At 45.0% G+C, this 15,576-nt stretch overlaps 1 protein-coding gene and 1 pseudogene across 4 annotated transcripts in view; one reads left to right on the plus strand and one right to left on the minus strand.

Moving 5' to 3' along the window:
* USP31 (ubiquitin specific peptidase 31) overlaps window positions 1-15,576 on the plus strand; it is an 83,891-nt gene that overhangs the window by 51,555 nt on the left and 16,760 nt on the right. For 3 of the 4 annotated variants that reach the window (XM_025275459.3, XM_044936155.2, XM_044936156.2), the window contains exons 8-13: window positions 2,541-2,652; window positions 3,253-3,347; window positions 4,692-4,769; window positions 5,349-5,478; window positions 12,100-12,219; window positions 14,682-14,907. In XM_025275459.3, the coding sequence (XP_025131244.2) occupies window positions 2,541-2,652; window positions 3,253-3,347; window positions 4,692-4,769; window positions 5,349-5,478; window positions 12,100-12,219; window positions 14,682-14,907 (761 nt within the window). The remainder of the gene's footprint in view (window positions 1-2,540; window positions 2,653-3,252; window positions 3,348-4,691; window positions 4,770-5,348; window positions 5,479-12,099; window positions 12,220-14,681; window positions 14,908-15,576) is intronic. The other variant, XM_044936154.2, reaches the window with a different exon arrangement.
* Window positions 6,364-7,828, minus strand: LOC102401166 (annotated as a pseudogene).

A 15,576-nucleotide genomic window follows, 5' to 3' on the forward strand; every position in this document is an offset into this window, starting at 1 on the left:
AAATAACATAAATGCAAAATGTGTTGATTTGTATATTTATGATGTTCATTAGCTAGTGTTTGTAGTGTGTTGGGCACTATTCTAAACACTAGGGGTACAGCAGGATCTGTATTCTCTTGGTGCTTGCAACCTAGTTAGGACAGAGCCACTAAAGACAAGTAAACATTTAATTTCAGACAGTCACTGTTACTTTGAAGATATTAAAACATGCTGGTATGATAGAATGCACTGGTGGGGATCTGGCTGCTGCTGCTGCTAAGTCGCTTCAGTTGTGTCCGACTCTGTGCGACCCCAGAGACGGCGGCCCACCAGGCTCCCCCGTCCCTGGGATTCTCCAGGCAAGAACACTGGAGTGGGTTGCCATTTCCTTCTCCAGTGCATGAAAGTGAAAAGTGAAAGTGGTCGCTCAGTCGTGTCCGACTCTTAGCCACCCCATGGACTGCAGCCTACCAGGCTCCTCCGTCCATGGGATTTTCCAGGCAAGAGTGCTGGAGTGGGGTGCCATCTGGCAAAACTACATTAATGAGGAAAGTGAGGGAGGGCCTCCCTGAGGAGGTGGTAGCTGAGCCAAGCCAAGTGAGAAGTTGTGAGCTATGTGAGCCTCTGGGGAAAGGATCCCATGAAGAGGGGACATTGGGTACAAAGGTGCTGAGATTATGGCTGAGTAATATTCCATTGTATGCATATACTGCATCTTTTTCCAGTCCATGGACATTTAAATTGCTTCCATTCTTGGCTATTGCAGATGTGCTGCAATGAATATTGGGGTGCACGCATCTTTTTGGATTAGGGTTTTCTCCAGGTATTACTGGCTGAAAGGGAAGGGGAGGAATAAATTGGGAGATTGGGATTGACATACACATACAACTATCAATATATTTATAAAATAGATAGCTAATAAGGACCTACTGTGTAACACAGTTCTACTCAATACTCTAGCCTATGTGGGAAAAGGATTCAAAAACGAGTGGATATATACATATGTAAAACTGATTCATTTTGCTGTACACCTGAAACACAACATTGTTAATTAACTATACTGGAATAAAAATTTTTTTGAAAAGATGCTGAGATTAGAAGGAGCTTGGCATGTTTAAGGACAGAAGGAAAGGCAGCTCATCAGATTTATATAAAATAAAGGACTTATGGAATCCCTTTCATGATGCTGGTCTCTTAAAAGTAGAGACATTGGCATATGAACAGTACGGCTGCCGATTTACACATCATGCTTATAATGTATTTCATATCACAGTTGTTTTTAGGCAGGTAGGCTTACTGTTGAGCACTGCTGTGAATAAACTGGTACTTGTTAGGAGCAGGTTTCTTGGTGACATTAGCACCTCTGCTTTGGCCTAAGTCAGGGTCAGTCTGTGTATTCATTTGTTCATTCATTCATTCAGCATCTGTTGTTTTCTAGGCATCGGCTCTTTGGGCTAGTAAGATAAGTCAGTCACAGTGCCTGCTATCAGATAACGCAGTCTGTTGGTGGAGGCAGAATAAGCAGGTGGTATTTGCAATGCAGTAGTGCCTGGAGAATCCCAGGGACGGGGAAGCCTGGTGGGCTGCCGTCTATGGGGTCGCACAGAGTTAGACACGACTGAAGCAACTTAGCAGCAGCAGCAGTGCTTGATCCACAGAGCTCAGGGAATGCAGCCACAGGGTGCCACTGGGTCCTTATATGGTTGAGTAGGAAATAGCTTAAGAGTGACAAGGCTTTTCCAGGCTGAGGGAATTGACTGCCTGTTCAGGGTGTGAATTGGATGCATTCAGGGCAACAGCAAGTAGGTCTGAATGGCTGGGGCTTGGGTAAGAGTTAAGGCTAGACCAGTGCTCCCCACTGTGGCTGCATCTTAGAACCACCTGGGGGGGGTGCCCTAAAACAGTCTCAGTACTTAAACCACAGACCAGAGTGATTACAGCAGAATCTCATGGGCATCACTGTATTTTAAAGTTCCCTTGCTGATACCAGCCTGTACGCATGGCTGAGAACCACACTCTGTCTCTCATTCTCTAACACCTGTGAGTTCAGCGTGGGATAGGAAACCTGGCAGGGGCCACGTGGCTTCTCCCCTTGACTAGAGCTGACTTTTAGTGTCACTTGCTTGCCAGTGTCTTCCTCGTCAGACCACCAGGATATGGCTGCCTCCCTGCTAGACCTCCCAGCCCTCTCTGTCTATTCCTCTGGCACCTAACTCCTTACGCGTTTGATCCATGTTATTTGCTAGACACACGTCCACGCCCACCTGCCTTCCTCACTGTCTCCACTAATTCTGTCATCTTACTACCTAATATCATGGTACCATACTTTTTTGGAAGCATTTTGGTGTATAAGTTGTTAAATTTCATTTATAAATCTCAGTTTCTCTTCTGACTCTTTTCATCCACTTAAGAGTGTTAAATTTCCTATTTGCTTTCTTTTGAAAACTGCCCTAAAACTAATTGTGTTGTGATTCTGTTTAAAAAGATCGTGAAAAAGGAGTTACAGTATTGAAAGAATTGTCATACTTTTTAAGGAGATGACAGTTGTTTATGTATGTCAGATTTGGACTTCCTTTTGTGCTGCACTTAGAGAAGACAATAGCATGGGACCTTCTGCAGAAGGAAATCTTGGAGAAGATGAAGTACTTCTTGAGGCCCACAGTTTGCATTCAGGTGTGTAAGCCTTTTGACACTCCAGAACAACATGTGTGTACCCCATGCAGAAACAGTCACCACAGTGAGATGGGAAGTTCAGACCTTTGACCTTAGGGAAGACTAGCCACTGTGCTGGAGTGTTGGGGAGCCCCGGAGAAAAGCTCCTTAGCAGAATCTGCATTCAGGTTTTCCAGACTGAGAACTTATCCCTTATTTTATGAAGGGAGCTGGCTCTTGCAAGGTTTTCCGTGAACTGCTGGGTATTCCTTTACGTTTGTCTAATAAAGACAAACGTAATCAGCTTTTGTAGAGAGAGAGATTTTGTAGACAAACTATATATTTTCAAAATTCAGACTACTTTGTTAAGGTATCTGTGGAAAACTTAATGTTAAGCTAAAGCAGCATGTTACTTGTCTTGCATAACATTTGACATGTAAATTGCATTTGGGTCAGTCATATTTAAAGTGTGTTAGAGTGGCTCGGCAACCTCACGGAATATTGCAGAGAAGCGTTTTGTAGAACAGTTTGCTTTCCCGCTAACCTGGTTGGGAAATGCCCCGTGAACCACATGCCCTGGAGGAGAAGCCCAGCCTGATTCGCCTTTGCCGTTTGATGCAGGTGTGTCCATTCAGTTTGCGTGTGGTCAGTGTTGTGGGAATAACGTACTTGCTGCCCCAGGAGGAGCAGCCTCTGTGCCACCCGACAGTAGAAAGGTAAAAAAAAAAAAAAAAAAAAATCACCTTCTAGGATTTCATGTATGCTTGTGTGTAATTTCTAGTGATGTCTGATGTAATTTCCATAGAAGAGTGGTAGGTTCTTCAGGCTTATTTAGAAAGTAAACCCTTACTTTACTTCTGATTCATATTTGAGTGGGATATGTCTTATGATCATTTTTGGAATCAGGAAAACCTAGAATACTCATGTTAGGAAACTAAATTGGTCTAAGTCTCAGGATGATAGATGAATTACACTTGCATATTCACCATGATTGAAGTTTTCCAAAGTAGAATTCTAATCATAACAGTTTCCTCCTTGAAATCCTTAAATGATAAGCCCAGTTTCTCTAGTTTCAACCCTGACTGCTTCTTTTCTGTCAGGCCTCATTCTTCTCCCCACTGTCTCAGACCTTCAGCAGCATCAAAGTGCTGAGGGTTGTTTGAACATAACAGCATCCTTCCCTTTGAGCCTCTCTTCACACCGTCCCCTCCCCCTGTTTGCCCCCAGAATTAGTCTCTCCCTGTGCTACTTCTGTGCTTTCTATACACTTCTGTCCTCTTGCAACACTCTACTGTATTAATAAAATAATAGACATATGTGTACATAAACACACTACACATATATGGATACATATAAAACATAGTACTGCCTCTATTATAATGCCTTTTCCAATAAATATTGAAGTGCCTGCATTTCAGGATTCCAAAAAAGTATACAGCATAGTTCTGTTCGAAAGGAATTCACTGTTTGGCTTTAGAAATTATAGTTAATAGATTATATTAATGATCTAAAACATTGCAAAAAATAAAAAGTATTTGAGAAGTAATATTGACTGTTAATGCTGAGTGTTTCAGAAGATGGCTTAGGAGCCAAGGAGCTCAGGGGCAATAAATGAGGTAAAACTTGAGGGGTCCCTTGCAGGAAGGCACAGTTTGCATTGGTGTGGGCACAGTCCCGAGACCAGCCATGGTGTATGGAGGGAGATGGAGAGAGGAAGACCTTGTTCTCAAAGAGATTGTTGTCTAGTCTCTGGTTTGATGAAAAATTAGACAAAAATTGGAAAGGTCATACCCTCTAAGAGTTACATGGATAGCCTTATAGTATGGTACTGAATTTCTTCCCGTATCTTTATTTCCATGTTGAATATTTTAATTTAAGGATTTTTCAGTCCATTTGTAATCAAATCATTAAATATGAGGTTATAATAGTCAGAAGCCTTTTCTGATGGGAACCAATGATGAAGATTTTCAGCAATCACACTTTGATTTCAGATGGTTTGCATATTTAATTAAAATCATTTATTTAGAAAGTAATATGTGACTCTCTTCTCTATCCTATAGGGCACTAAAATCTTGTGGACCAGGCGGTACTGCTCATGTGAAATTAGTAGTAGAATGGGACAAGGAGACAAAAGATTTGTAAGTATTTTCTTACTTAGTGTTTATATAGTCAGTTGTCTTGATGGTTATTTTAATAGCATACGTTTGAGCTTTCAAATTAGCTGAAACACAAACCTCTCTTTTCTTTAGCTAACTATCCAAGTGTGTTGCTAATCCTTTATTTAAGCAATGTATTATTTCTCTCCTATACATTCTGTTGTCTGGATCCCCAAATCTTAGAACATTTGTTTACTGCTAATGAGACAGAAGGTATATATTCAAATTACTTTGATTATTATTACAGGCCCATTAACTCTAGCAAGTTACACCAAAGGCGTGCCCTTTGATACAAAAGGATAAGAATATATGAATTAATCAGCATAGTGTGTGGCCAGTCCCAGAAAAACCAACCCCAAATTATTTCTTGAAAATGACTTTTTAGATGGAGCACTTTCAAGAACATTTTGGATCCTAGAAGAGTTGGATTGCCCCTTTTGCTCTCTTACATATTGATCTTTTCAGTTACGAGTTACAGTCATGCTGTGAAGCCGTTGATTTTATTCTTGTGTCAGTTCCGCCTGGCCGTCTCTGATACATGCCTTCTGCCCCTCATTGCAGTTTGTTTGTGAATACTGAAGATGAGTACATCCCTGATGCAGAGAGCGTCCGGCTGCAGAAGGAGCGTCACCATCAGCCTCAGACCTGCACTTTATCCCAGTGTTTCCAACTCTACACCAAAGAGGAGCGGGTAAGGGGGGCAGCGTTCGCTGGGTGATGGGGGAGTAGGGAGGCCCCAGGGTGGGATGACCCTGGAGAAGAACAGATACACCCGAGAAGACCTCAGGAATTGGTTGCATTTATGTAGGTTCTGCACATGTGATGTGCATCTTAGTGTTAATCCTTTTAGGACTTTAACAAAAAGCAGTTTAAATTTCTGGAATTTCTGGAAAAAATGCTCTAGACACAAATCTTTGTATAGTTCTTTTTTTTCCTCCTCTTTAATGGTTAATGATTAAGTTATTTTTTTGTTTTAACTTTGACATTAAATTATTTTCCTTTGTAACTAGATCAGTGTTTCTCAACTTTTTGGTAGTGAGAACATAGATGCCAGGACTTATTAAAATTAGTTAAAATTGAAAATTCATTTCAAGGGCTCAGGAGACACTGTGGCTGGTTGCTCTTGTTTTGGACAGTGTAGATATAGATGTAAATCTGTACAGTGTAGAACAGCATGGTTTAGACCACTTAGCATGGTGCTTTGCAGGTTATAGGGATTCAGTAATTGAGATAGTGGATGGGACCCTTGACTGTGTGTTTTTTCAACAGGAATATTTAATAGCAAGGTAGATAACATATGCTTATCTAACATATTTTTATATAACTAAGCTAAGCAAAACATCCTGTTCATTGGCTAAATATAGCCTGCTATATGTATGTATAATTCAGAGCAGTTTAAAATACACTATAATTTCAAAACTTCAGAATTTGAATAGGTGCCAGTGTTGTCTCATTTTTTCATATGAAAAAAGAAAATTCCTTTGAAAATCATTTGAGGCTTGGGTCAAAATTCTATACCTGTATTCTTAGGATCACTATGTAGAGTCTTCACGATTCAGATGATACAAGGGAAGCTTCAATTCAACTTTCCTTTTAGAGGAGACACCCCAGTTCTCATAAACTCATCAACCAGGAGAGTGTCGGTGGCGGTTACAGGGCAGGAGTGATGAAGCTGATTCTTTACATGGTGGTCATCTCGTATGCCTTCCATTGGCTCATCTGTGTTCAAGTCCGCACCCACAAGCTGACCTGATTCTGAATATTCTGGTTGAACTTAAACTGGTGTTTCCTGAAGGTCAAAACCCAAGTTCTGAGCAGGAACCTCGTGAATAGTGAGCAATTCATTAGCAATACTTGGACTCCCAAGTTGGGCCCTGCCCCTTACACACTGGACTTGCACACAATCAAGGCGGTCATCTGCCCTTGCCACGCCCACTGCAGCAGCACTGGGGGTGACACAGCCGTCATCGACAGCGCTTGTAACAGCCCTCCAGCCATCTTTTATTGCCTCTTTGATTTGCATGAGTGTGTACTTAATTTTGTCTTTTGACCAGTAATGTCACAGATGTTGCATTTCTCAATAAAGGCGAACTTGTCTTCTCCCAGTGTGTAGTCATGGACACGTTCAGCATATCCCAAACAGTCAGGATTCAGGTCATCAAAAGAATTTAGAGCTACCCCACCACAGGCCAGAGTCAGCATTTCCACCTTGCTCTTAGCTCTGTGCAAAGCTACTAGGCCTTCTTTTGCAAGAGCATTTAAGGCAAAGGAGTCAGTTCCCTTCTGATTAACAATAGCACACCCTTTAAGTCACTGCTGCTGCTGCTAAGTTGCTTCAGTCGTGTCCGACTCTGTGCGACCCCATAGACGGCAGCCCACCAGGCTTCCCCGTCCCTGGGATTCTCCAGGCAAGAACACTGGAGTGGGTTGCCATTTCCTTCTCCAGTGTATGAAAGTAAAAAGTGAAAGGGAAGTCGCTCAGTCATGTCCGACTCCCAGCGACCCCATGGACTGCAGCCTACCAGGCTCCTCCATCCATGGGATTTTCCAGGCAAGAGTACTGGAGTAGGGTGCCATTGCCTTCTCCACTTTAAGTCACAGCCACACTTTATTTTGTAAAGTTTTATTACTTTTAAAACTCCATTTTTAGTGAATTTTCTTTCAGCCTTTACTAATTTCTCTCCCCGCTGCACTCTTATTTTAAAAAAGCCAGAATTCACTTCTGTTTTTTTTGTATTCTAATGGCACATTGCATATAAGGATATATGCATCTTTTACTTTTTTCTTTTTCCACGTCCGGATGGCATGACCCATCCTCCAAAACAAGACCTCTGATTAAGCTTACGTAGTTTCAGGTTTATGTTTCATCTCCATGATCTCAACCATGAAGGGGTCACTATGTTTATCTTTTTTGTTAATGACCAAGAGGAATCTGCTGCTGCTTCTGTTAAAACATCAGCAAGTTTAGCATGAATCTTAGTATGTAGAGATGTTTTGGCCGTGTCAGTAAGTGTTTGCCTGTCCATCTCTCTGCATATTTTGATTCGTTGACAAAGCCAAAGTGCCTTTTCCTTTGCAGTTTTGTAAAAATCCTTCTGTTATTATTCTGAGATGAAAACCCTGTGTTAAAAACACAGGTTTCTAACACAGTTAGAAAACTACCACTAGCCTGGAGATCTTTAGTTAGATGCGACTGTAGTTCATGATAAAGCAAATTTATGGAGGGATATTCTGGATCATTCATACCCTTTCAAGCAGCTAATATAATGTGCTGACTTTCTCAATACTTTTAAAAGGATAAATAAATAGCCCTTTCAGTGTAGAGGAAAAGAACAGACATTATAGTAGCAGAGTCAGAACCAAGGAACTGAAGCATTCCTGGTGCTCACCATGCAATAGTGCTGTGTGGTTTTTAAGCCTTTTCAGGTTTAGATACCTTGAGAAACCTTGATGAGAGCACTTAGAATTCATCAGATTTTGAGTTGATGTTTAGGATCATAATTCCAACTACTGATTGTTACTACTCATTCTTGCATGTAGGGAATCATGGAATTTCAGAGTTGGAGGGGACTTTAAAGCTTTTTTCTAATGATTGAGTTCTTCTGCTAATTTCAAATAGATGACTGTCCAGCTGCTGTTTGTCAGAGACACTATTTCTTCTTTGGATATCTCTGATGGTGACCGATGTTACCTTGAAATACGTCCTCAGATGCTACAACCTGCAGGCAAACTCTTAGATCATTAAGAACAATTGAGAACAGGTCTTTGTTTTCTTCTACTTGTTTATCCTTCAGATGTTTGAAAATAGTTTTCATCTTACTAAGCCTTTTCTCCTCCACTCAGTTAATAGCTAGTTCCTTTACTAGTTTTTCATTAGACATATTTTTCTAATCTTGGGTTTATATAAAACAATTGACATTGAACCTGACTGATTACAAGCTCTGTGTAGCCCCTTATCCTATTTAGCTTTTTTTTTTTTATTTGGGAGATGTTCAAAGCTTAAAGTCAGAGAAGGCAATGGCATCCCACTCTAGTACCCTTGCCTGGAAAATCCCATGGATGGAGGAGCCTGGTAGGCTGCAGTCCATGAGGTCACTAAGAGTCGGACATGACTGAGCGACTTCACTTTCACTTTTCACTTTCAGGCATTGGAGAAGGAAATGGCAACCCACTCCAGTGTTCTTGCCTGGAGAATCCCAGGGACAGAGGACCCTGGTGGGAGGCCGTCCATGGGGTCGCACAGAGTCGGACGCGACTGAAGTGACTTAGCAGCAGCAGCAGCAGCAAAGCTTAAAGTTGGGCAGATCTACTAGATGGGGACTTTCTTGGTGGCTCAGACGGTAAAGCATCTGTCTACAATGCGGGAGACCGGGTTCAATCCCTGGGTTGAGAAGATCCCCTGGAGAAGGAGATGGCAATCCACTCCAGTACTGTTGCTTGGAAAATCCCATGGACAGAGGAGCCTGGTGGGCTACAGTCCATGGGGTCGCAAAGAGTCGGACATGACTTCACTTTTACTTTCACTAGATGACAATGAATCGAACCAAGTCTCCTGCATTGCAGGCGGATTCTTTACCAACTGAGCTGTCAGGGAAGCCCAGATGACAACATTGGTATTCTACAAAACATCTCACTGATCTTGTAATCAAGATTTGTTGATTCAGTACCTGTTTGTTGAGTACATACTATGTGCCAGGTCCTGTGCTTGGCCTGGGGTTATAGCAGGGGCCAAGACAGACAGCATTTTTGCCCTCAGGCTGTTATAGTGTAGTGGGGATAAACAAGTAAATAAAGAAGCAAAGGCCCTGGGGTAAAAGAAAGGTCGAGAAACAGAAATGAGGCCGATGTGGTGGGGCATGGCAGGTAAGAGACTTTGTCCTGGTCATAAAATAACCCTAGCGAGTACTGTAGGGTCCAGCGCTTCCATAGAAGGCTTTCAATAAATATATCCTGCAATGAATGAGTGAGTGTTCCTTGGGAAGTTCAGTCATTGGGTCCAAAAATAACAGTTCAGATAGGAAAGAGGAGCAGGTCAAACTTAGGCTGTGTGCTGATAATTTTGGGGTCAGGCTGTCTGCAAGCTCAGTGATGGTCGACGGCATTTGCGAGTACCAGTGCTGTTGGCCGCCTAAGGATGCTTTGGAAGCAGTGTCCAGGTCTCAGGTGGTGACAGCCCTGCTCTGCTCATCACCTTGGATGTTCACTGTCGAGAGACTGACATCCCGGGGCACAGGCAGAGAGTGGGGATCGTGGGTGGTGTGTCTGGAAATCCTGGCACGGCTGAATGTGTTTTGACAAAGGAGACCTAAAGTGAAGATCTGATAGGTATTTTCATCTTGTGGATGAGGATTTGGATTTTTAACTAAAAAGCAGAATTAGAGAGTGGAAATTGCAGGGAGAGTAATTTCATCTTAATCTGAGGACGAACTCTATAACAGACTGAAAGTGGAGCGGCTGCCTCCTGAGCCAGCGCCTTCCCTGCCAGGAGTTCGTGAGGCCGGCCATGCTCCAGCTGTGCTCTGTAGACCCGGCAGCTTTGTGGCAGTTTATGACGCACTCAGTTCCACAGGAATAGAGCGTTGCTGTAGAAACTGTCAAAACTATCGGACATTGTCATGACGTTCTTACAGTATCTTATAAAAGAGTATCTGTTCACGATGTGTTGAAAATGAAAAAACAAACAAACAGCCTGCTTCTTTACCAGGAGCGCTGGGCCGCGTGGCTACGTACTTAGGTGGGCAGTTTGCATGTTGCCAAGATGTGGACTTGCCAGATGACAGCGTAGGTCCCTCCTGTCCAGCGTTCTCACTCAGCTCCAGCCACTCAGACGCCTGTCCCTCCACATCTTTCCTGCATACACAGCTGGGTCTTCCTGTCATGAAAGAAATCCCCTGAGCTCTGCTTTCCCTTCAAGCCGTCCTGCCAGTCTTTTCTTTTCTGCCCAACTTGATCATTAGTGGTTTCAGCACGTTCTCCTTTCTCCCTCCCAGACCCCTCGTCATCTCTGTGACTTGGCTTTCTGACAGCCGTCCAGGGTTCTCGGGGCCCCTCCTGGGCTATTTCAGTAGCCCTTGCTCAGTCTGCATTCAGCCTCTCCATGGGATGTGGTTCTGATAACCAGCCTGTTCTTGTCACTTTTAACTTGGTCTGCATGAAAGGAATGCTGCTGACTTGCCTATGTTTCTGACTATGCATCCTCAGCTTTCGGTGATTTCTCAGTCTTTGTTTCCCTTTAAAATCTGCATCCCCCCAGGTTCTGTCCTTGGCTTCTCTGACATCTCAGAGGGCATGGCTATCCGTTCCATTCCCATGGCTGCCCTCACTTCATCATGTTAATGGTTCCAGATCTGAGGCATCTTTTGAAATCCAGAATGAAATTTAAAAACCTCTCTTACCAGACATGTCCTGTTAGTACCTCTATGCCCCCTTCCTGAAACCCTGCCTGCAGACGGGATACCCAGGGATTTGAGGCCTCAGACGTGTTGAGAAAGATCTTGGTGGTAGCAGGAGGGGGAGGATTGTCTGGAGCAGTTTGATGTTTGGGGGAGGAAGAACAGTTAAGAAACTAGAGGAAGAAGAGATAAGAGTGAGTGAGGACTTTGAATTAAGCTGGGTTGAGGGGACGGAGAAGGAAGGAGACAGGTGTGAGGAATGTTAGAGGGGTGTTGTCTTGGATGGACGTGGAGTGGAGGAAGGGGGAAGGATTTGAGGCTTTGGGATGACCCCTGTGTTCTGCTCTTAACAGGTGGTAGTGATATTTGCTGGGGTAGGACATACAGGAGGAGCAGAAAGGGGACCTGTATTGACAGAAAGGCGATGGCTGAGTTGGGGAGTATGACGAGCTTCTGTGACATTTGACATCTTCATATAGGATTTACCTCAGTGGTCATTCCTTTTTGAGAGAGTCTATTCAGCAATCACTGGAAAAGACCCTGATGCTGGGAAAGATTGAAGGCAAAAGGAGAACAGGGCAACAGAGGATGAGATGGCTACATAGCATCACCGACTCAATGGGCCTGAGTTTGAGCAAACTCCGGGAGCTGGTGAAGGACAGGGAACCCTGGCGTGCTGCAGTCAATGGGGTCACAGAGTCGGACACAACTTAGCGAGTGAACAACAGCAGCAGCAGCTATTCAGCCAGTGTTTGGGTGCCAGCCCTTTGATTGTGTTTTTCCATTGATTCCCGTTAAACATAGTTTGTGGAGGGATTCAGAGTTGTGCCATGCCTTGGCCCGGAAGTGAGGAGACAAGGCTTTCTCCTCTAGGGGTCCTGCTTAAGTGGCGCTAACAGCGTCGTGCTCCTTGTTTCCAGCTCGCCCCCGATGACGCCTGGCGGTGCCCGCACTGTAAGCAGCTGCAGCAGGGCAGCATTACGTTGAGCCTCTGGACTCTGCCCGACGTGCTGATTATCCATCTGAAGCGATTTCGACAGGTAAGGAGAGCCTCTGGCCCAGGGAAGAGCGCTGTGACCAGGTGTCTTACGCCCCCTACTGGCAGGCTGTTGGGAATGGTTCTCTGGTGTCCCCGTGCGAGCCCACGATCTTGTGTTGTTACAGACCCACATTTTCCCTGTGTTTGGGGCCCTGTTTTGTTCTTTCCCAAAGCAAAGTTCAAGTGTCCTGTGACCTTTGAATCCCAACCATTTTAGTTCATACGGCAGATATTTTACTTTGTTCCTGAGGATTTGCTTTAGATTTGTAAATGTTGTGCTCATGTAAATGTGCTTTGGGATTAAAAAAAAAATTGAGCTCCTTTCTGGGGGCGGTAAGAATTCTGTTTCTACCTAAATTAATAACAGGTGTTGTCCTGCTGCCAAGGAGCTGTTGTACAGTTGGGGAGATGAGTCATACATGTATACGAAGAAAATCTGCTTTGCATTGTATGGCTTTGTGAGTCAGTTTTCCCAAAAAGCCTGGCTGTTCCTGAGGTTAGAGCTGTCCCGGGCGGCCCCCTTGTAAGGGAGGTAAATGAAAGGTAGATGCTGGAGGAGTCTCTGAGCCTGGCTGCAAGAAGGTGTGGATCTGAAAGATCAGGAGGAGGCCTGCAGCAGGTGAGGGAGGGGCACGCACATAGTGCCTGGACACAGCGGGTGCAGAGCAGAGCAGGGCAGGGGGCTGAGAGCCGAGGCCAGTGTGGCTGGAGGTCCGGGGGGTCGGGGAGAAAGGCGTGAGTCAAAGTAGAAGAGGCCGGCGGTGGCTGGTTATCCAACCCTTGTAGGCAGAGTGGGGTTCTGAACCACTGAAGCAACATGACCAAAGGCGTGATTTGAAGAGACCGTTCAGGCTGCTGTGTGGAGAATTAGAGGCTACAAGGATGCAGATGGGGAGGTCTGAAGGAGGCCGTTTATCCAGGGCAGGCCCGGCTGATGGCTGGCATTGGAGTTGCGGCAGTGGAGGTGGAGAGACCCGGATAGATTGGGAGATGTCTAAGACTCGCTGATGAGGTGAAGATGTTGGGGGTGCACACAAGGTCGCCGGGGCGGGGCTTAGTGCATGGAGGTTTGGAGTCCAGCCCCTGTGCTAGTGAGGGGTGAGCATTTGCCTTGAGTGTCCCAGCTGTACGCCTCCATTGGGGTCTGCGGGTGGACGGCCCGTTGGGGGTTTGCCCAGCCCTCTGTCTCTTTCCACACACACAGACTGATGTCCTTTGCTTTCTGTTTCTTTTGAAAACATATAGTCACGCCTCCAGCGCCCCAGCTCAAAACTGTAGTGTCATCTTTGACTATTCTTTCTTGTCTCTGACACCTAGGCTTGGTTGTCCTCCCCACTTCCTTCTGTATGTGTCCTCTTCTCCCCATTCTTTCTGTCATCCTGCCAGTTCCAACTTTCCGCTCCTTCCCAGCAGGTTGCAGTTGCGATGTCTTTTTATTGGTTTTGTAACCTAGGCTGCTCTTCCCTCTCGAGCACATTTTGGGCACTACTTCATGGCTGCTCTGATGACATCACGTCCTGCCTCAGAGCCTCCCCTTGACTTCCCCCAAGCTTCCTCCCCAAGCTTCCCCCGTGACTACAGAGCAGGATCCAGGTTCTTTAGCCTGATCCTGCAGGACCGCCTGCCTTTCTCTTAGGAACTTTTTTTTTTCCCTTAGAATTGGCATTATCTGTACCTGATTCATTTTTTTAAAGCCCCCATAGACACAGGAGGGCTTCCCTTATGGCTCAGTTGGTAAAGAATCTGCCTGCAATGTGGAAGACCTGGGTTTGATCCCTGGGTTGGGAAGATCCCCTGGAGAAGGGAAAGGCTACCCACTCCAATATTCTGGCCTGGAGAATTCCATGGACATGACTGAGTGACTTTCACTATAGACACAGGAAACATTTAGTAGATACCTTTCAACTGATGGCAAGATTTCCAGGTTGCCTAAGGTTGTCAGCTCAGTGAATGTAGCAAGCTGAGTCACTGTTAACTTTGAATGTACTTCCTGGAGGAAGGGCTAGGAAGAGGCCCTGTTCTGTGAGTTCGGTGCCAACACCATGCTGTCCCTTGACATATGTTGTTACTCCATTTCTTTTCATGCATCTGGATGAACCAACGGAAACTGTCATTTTGCACATTAAAAACTTTTATTAGGTAAGGACCAGAAGGCTCATTATCCTCTTACATGTAGTTAATCGTGGGTTCCATTTTTGGTGATATTAAAACCCTCCAGGTATTAGGTTGGCCAGAAAGTTCATTCAGGTTAGTCTATAGCATCTTACGGGAAAACGTGAATGAACTTTTTGGCCAACCCCAATAGTTAACAGTATTCCTGTTCCCTGTGTCGTATGTCTTTGGAAACATCAGATAGGAAACTCAAACCTACTTCAGCCAATAGAGTCTGCCTTTCACGCTGAACTGGCCTACCCTCTGCTCGCATGAACATGCCATCAGGACTTGTTTTTCTTCTTGCAACAGGAAGGAGACAAGCGTATGAAACTTCAGAACATGGTCAAGTTCCCTTTGACCGGCCTGGACATGACACCTCACGTGGTTAAGCGAAGCCAGAGCAGCTGGAGTCTGCCATCCCACTGGTCTCCATGGAGACGGCCCTACGGACTCGGGAGGGACCCTGAGGACTACATCTATGACCTGTATGCCGTGTGCAATCATCATGGCACCATGCAAGGGGGGCACTACACAGGTCTGCAGCGCGAGAGGCCGGGCGCCTGTGCTGACGGTCCCCCGACGTGTTGTGCTTGCGACAGGGTGGCTGTGCTTCAGAACCTTGCTTTCTCTTCCAGCGGGAAGCGTGCCAACCACGAGGGCAGCTTTCACCTTCCAGCTCTCTGTTCCCTGGCCTCATCTGGTCAGGCTCTGACCCGAGCAGGGAGAGTGGTGGCCTGTGCAGAGGGGTGGCCTTGTCTGGCTCACCCAGGACTTGCCTTCTTGACCTCACCTGCACAGCCCCGTTTAAGGTTCTGCTCTGCTTCCTTCAGGGCCTAGCATCTCCCTGATTTGGAGTGGCTGTGGACCACTTTTTTTTAATAGTGTCTTTAAAGTGACTTGTAAGGGTTTTTCTTTTTGCTTTGTGTTCAAATTAATTTTTTTTATTTGTCAAAGCAGTAGTGCTCGTCATGAAATTAGAGACTAGAAAGAGGCAAAAAGAATAGTGCCATCAACCCATGAGGATACCACTCCAAAATAATCCGTGAGATTATTACTCAGAAAATGGTGGTGGGAATTCCCTGGAGTCCAGTGATCAAGATTTTGCACTTCCACTGTAGGGGGTGAGGGTTCAGTCCCTGGTTGGGGCACTAAGAGCCCACATGCTCTGTGGCATGGCCAAAAACTTTAAAAGAAAAAAAAAAAT

Source organism: Bubalus bubalis, chromosome 24, assembly GCF_019923935.1.
Source record: "Bubalus bubalis isolate 160015118507 breed Murrah chromosome 24, NDDB_SH_1, whole genome shotgun sequence".
NCBI classification, from domain to species: domain Eukaryota; kingdom Metazoa; phylum Chordata; class Mammalia; order Artiodactyla; family Bovidae; genus Bubalus; species Bubalus bubalis.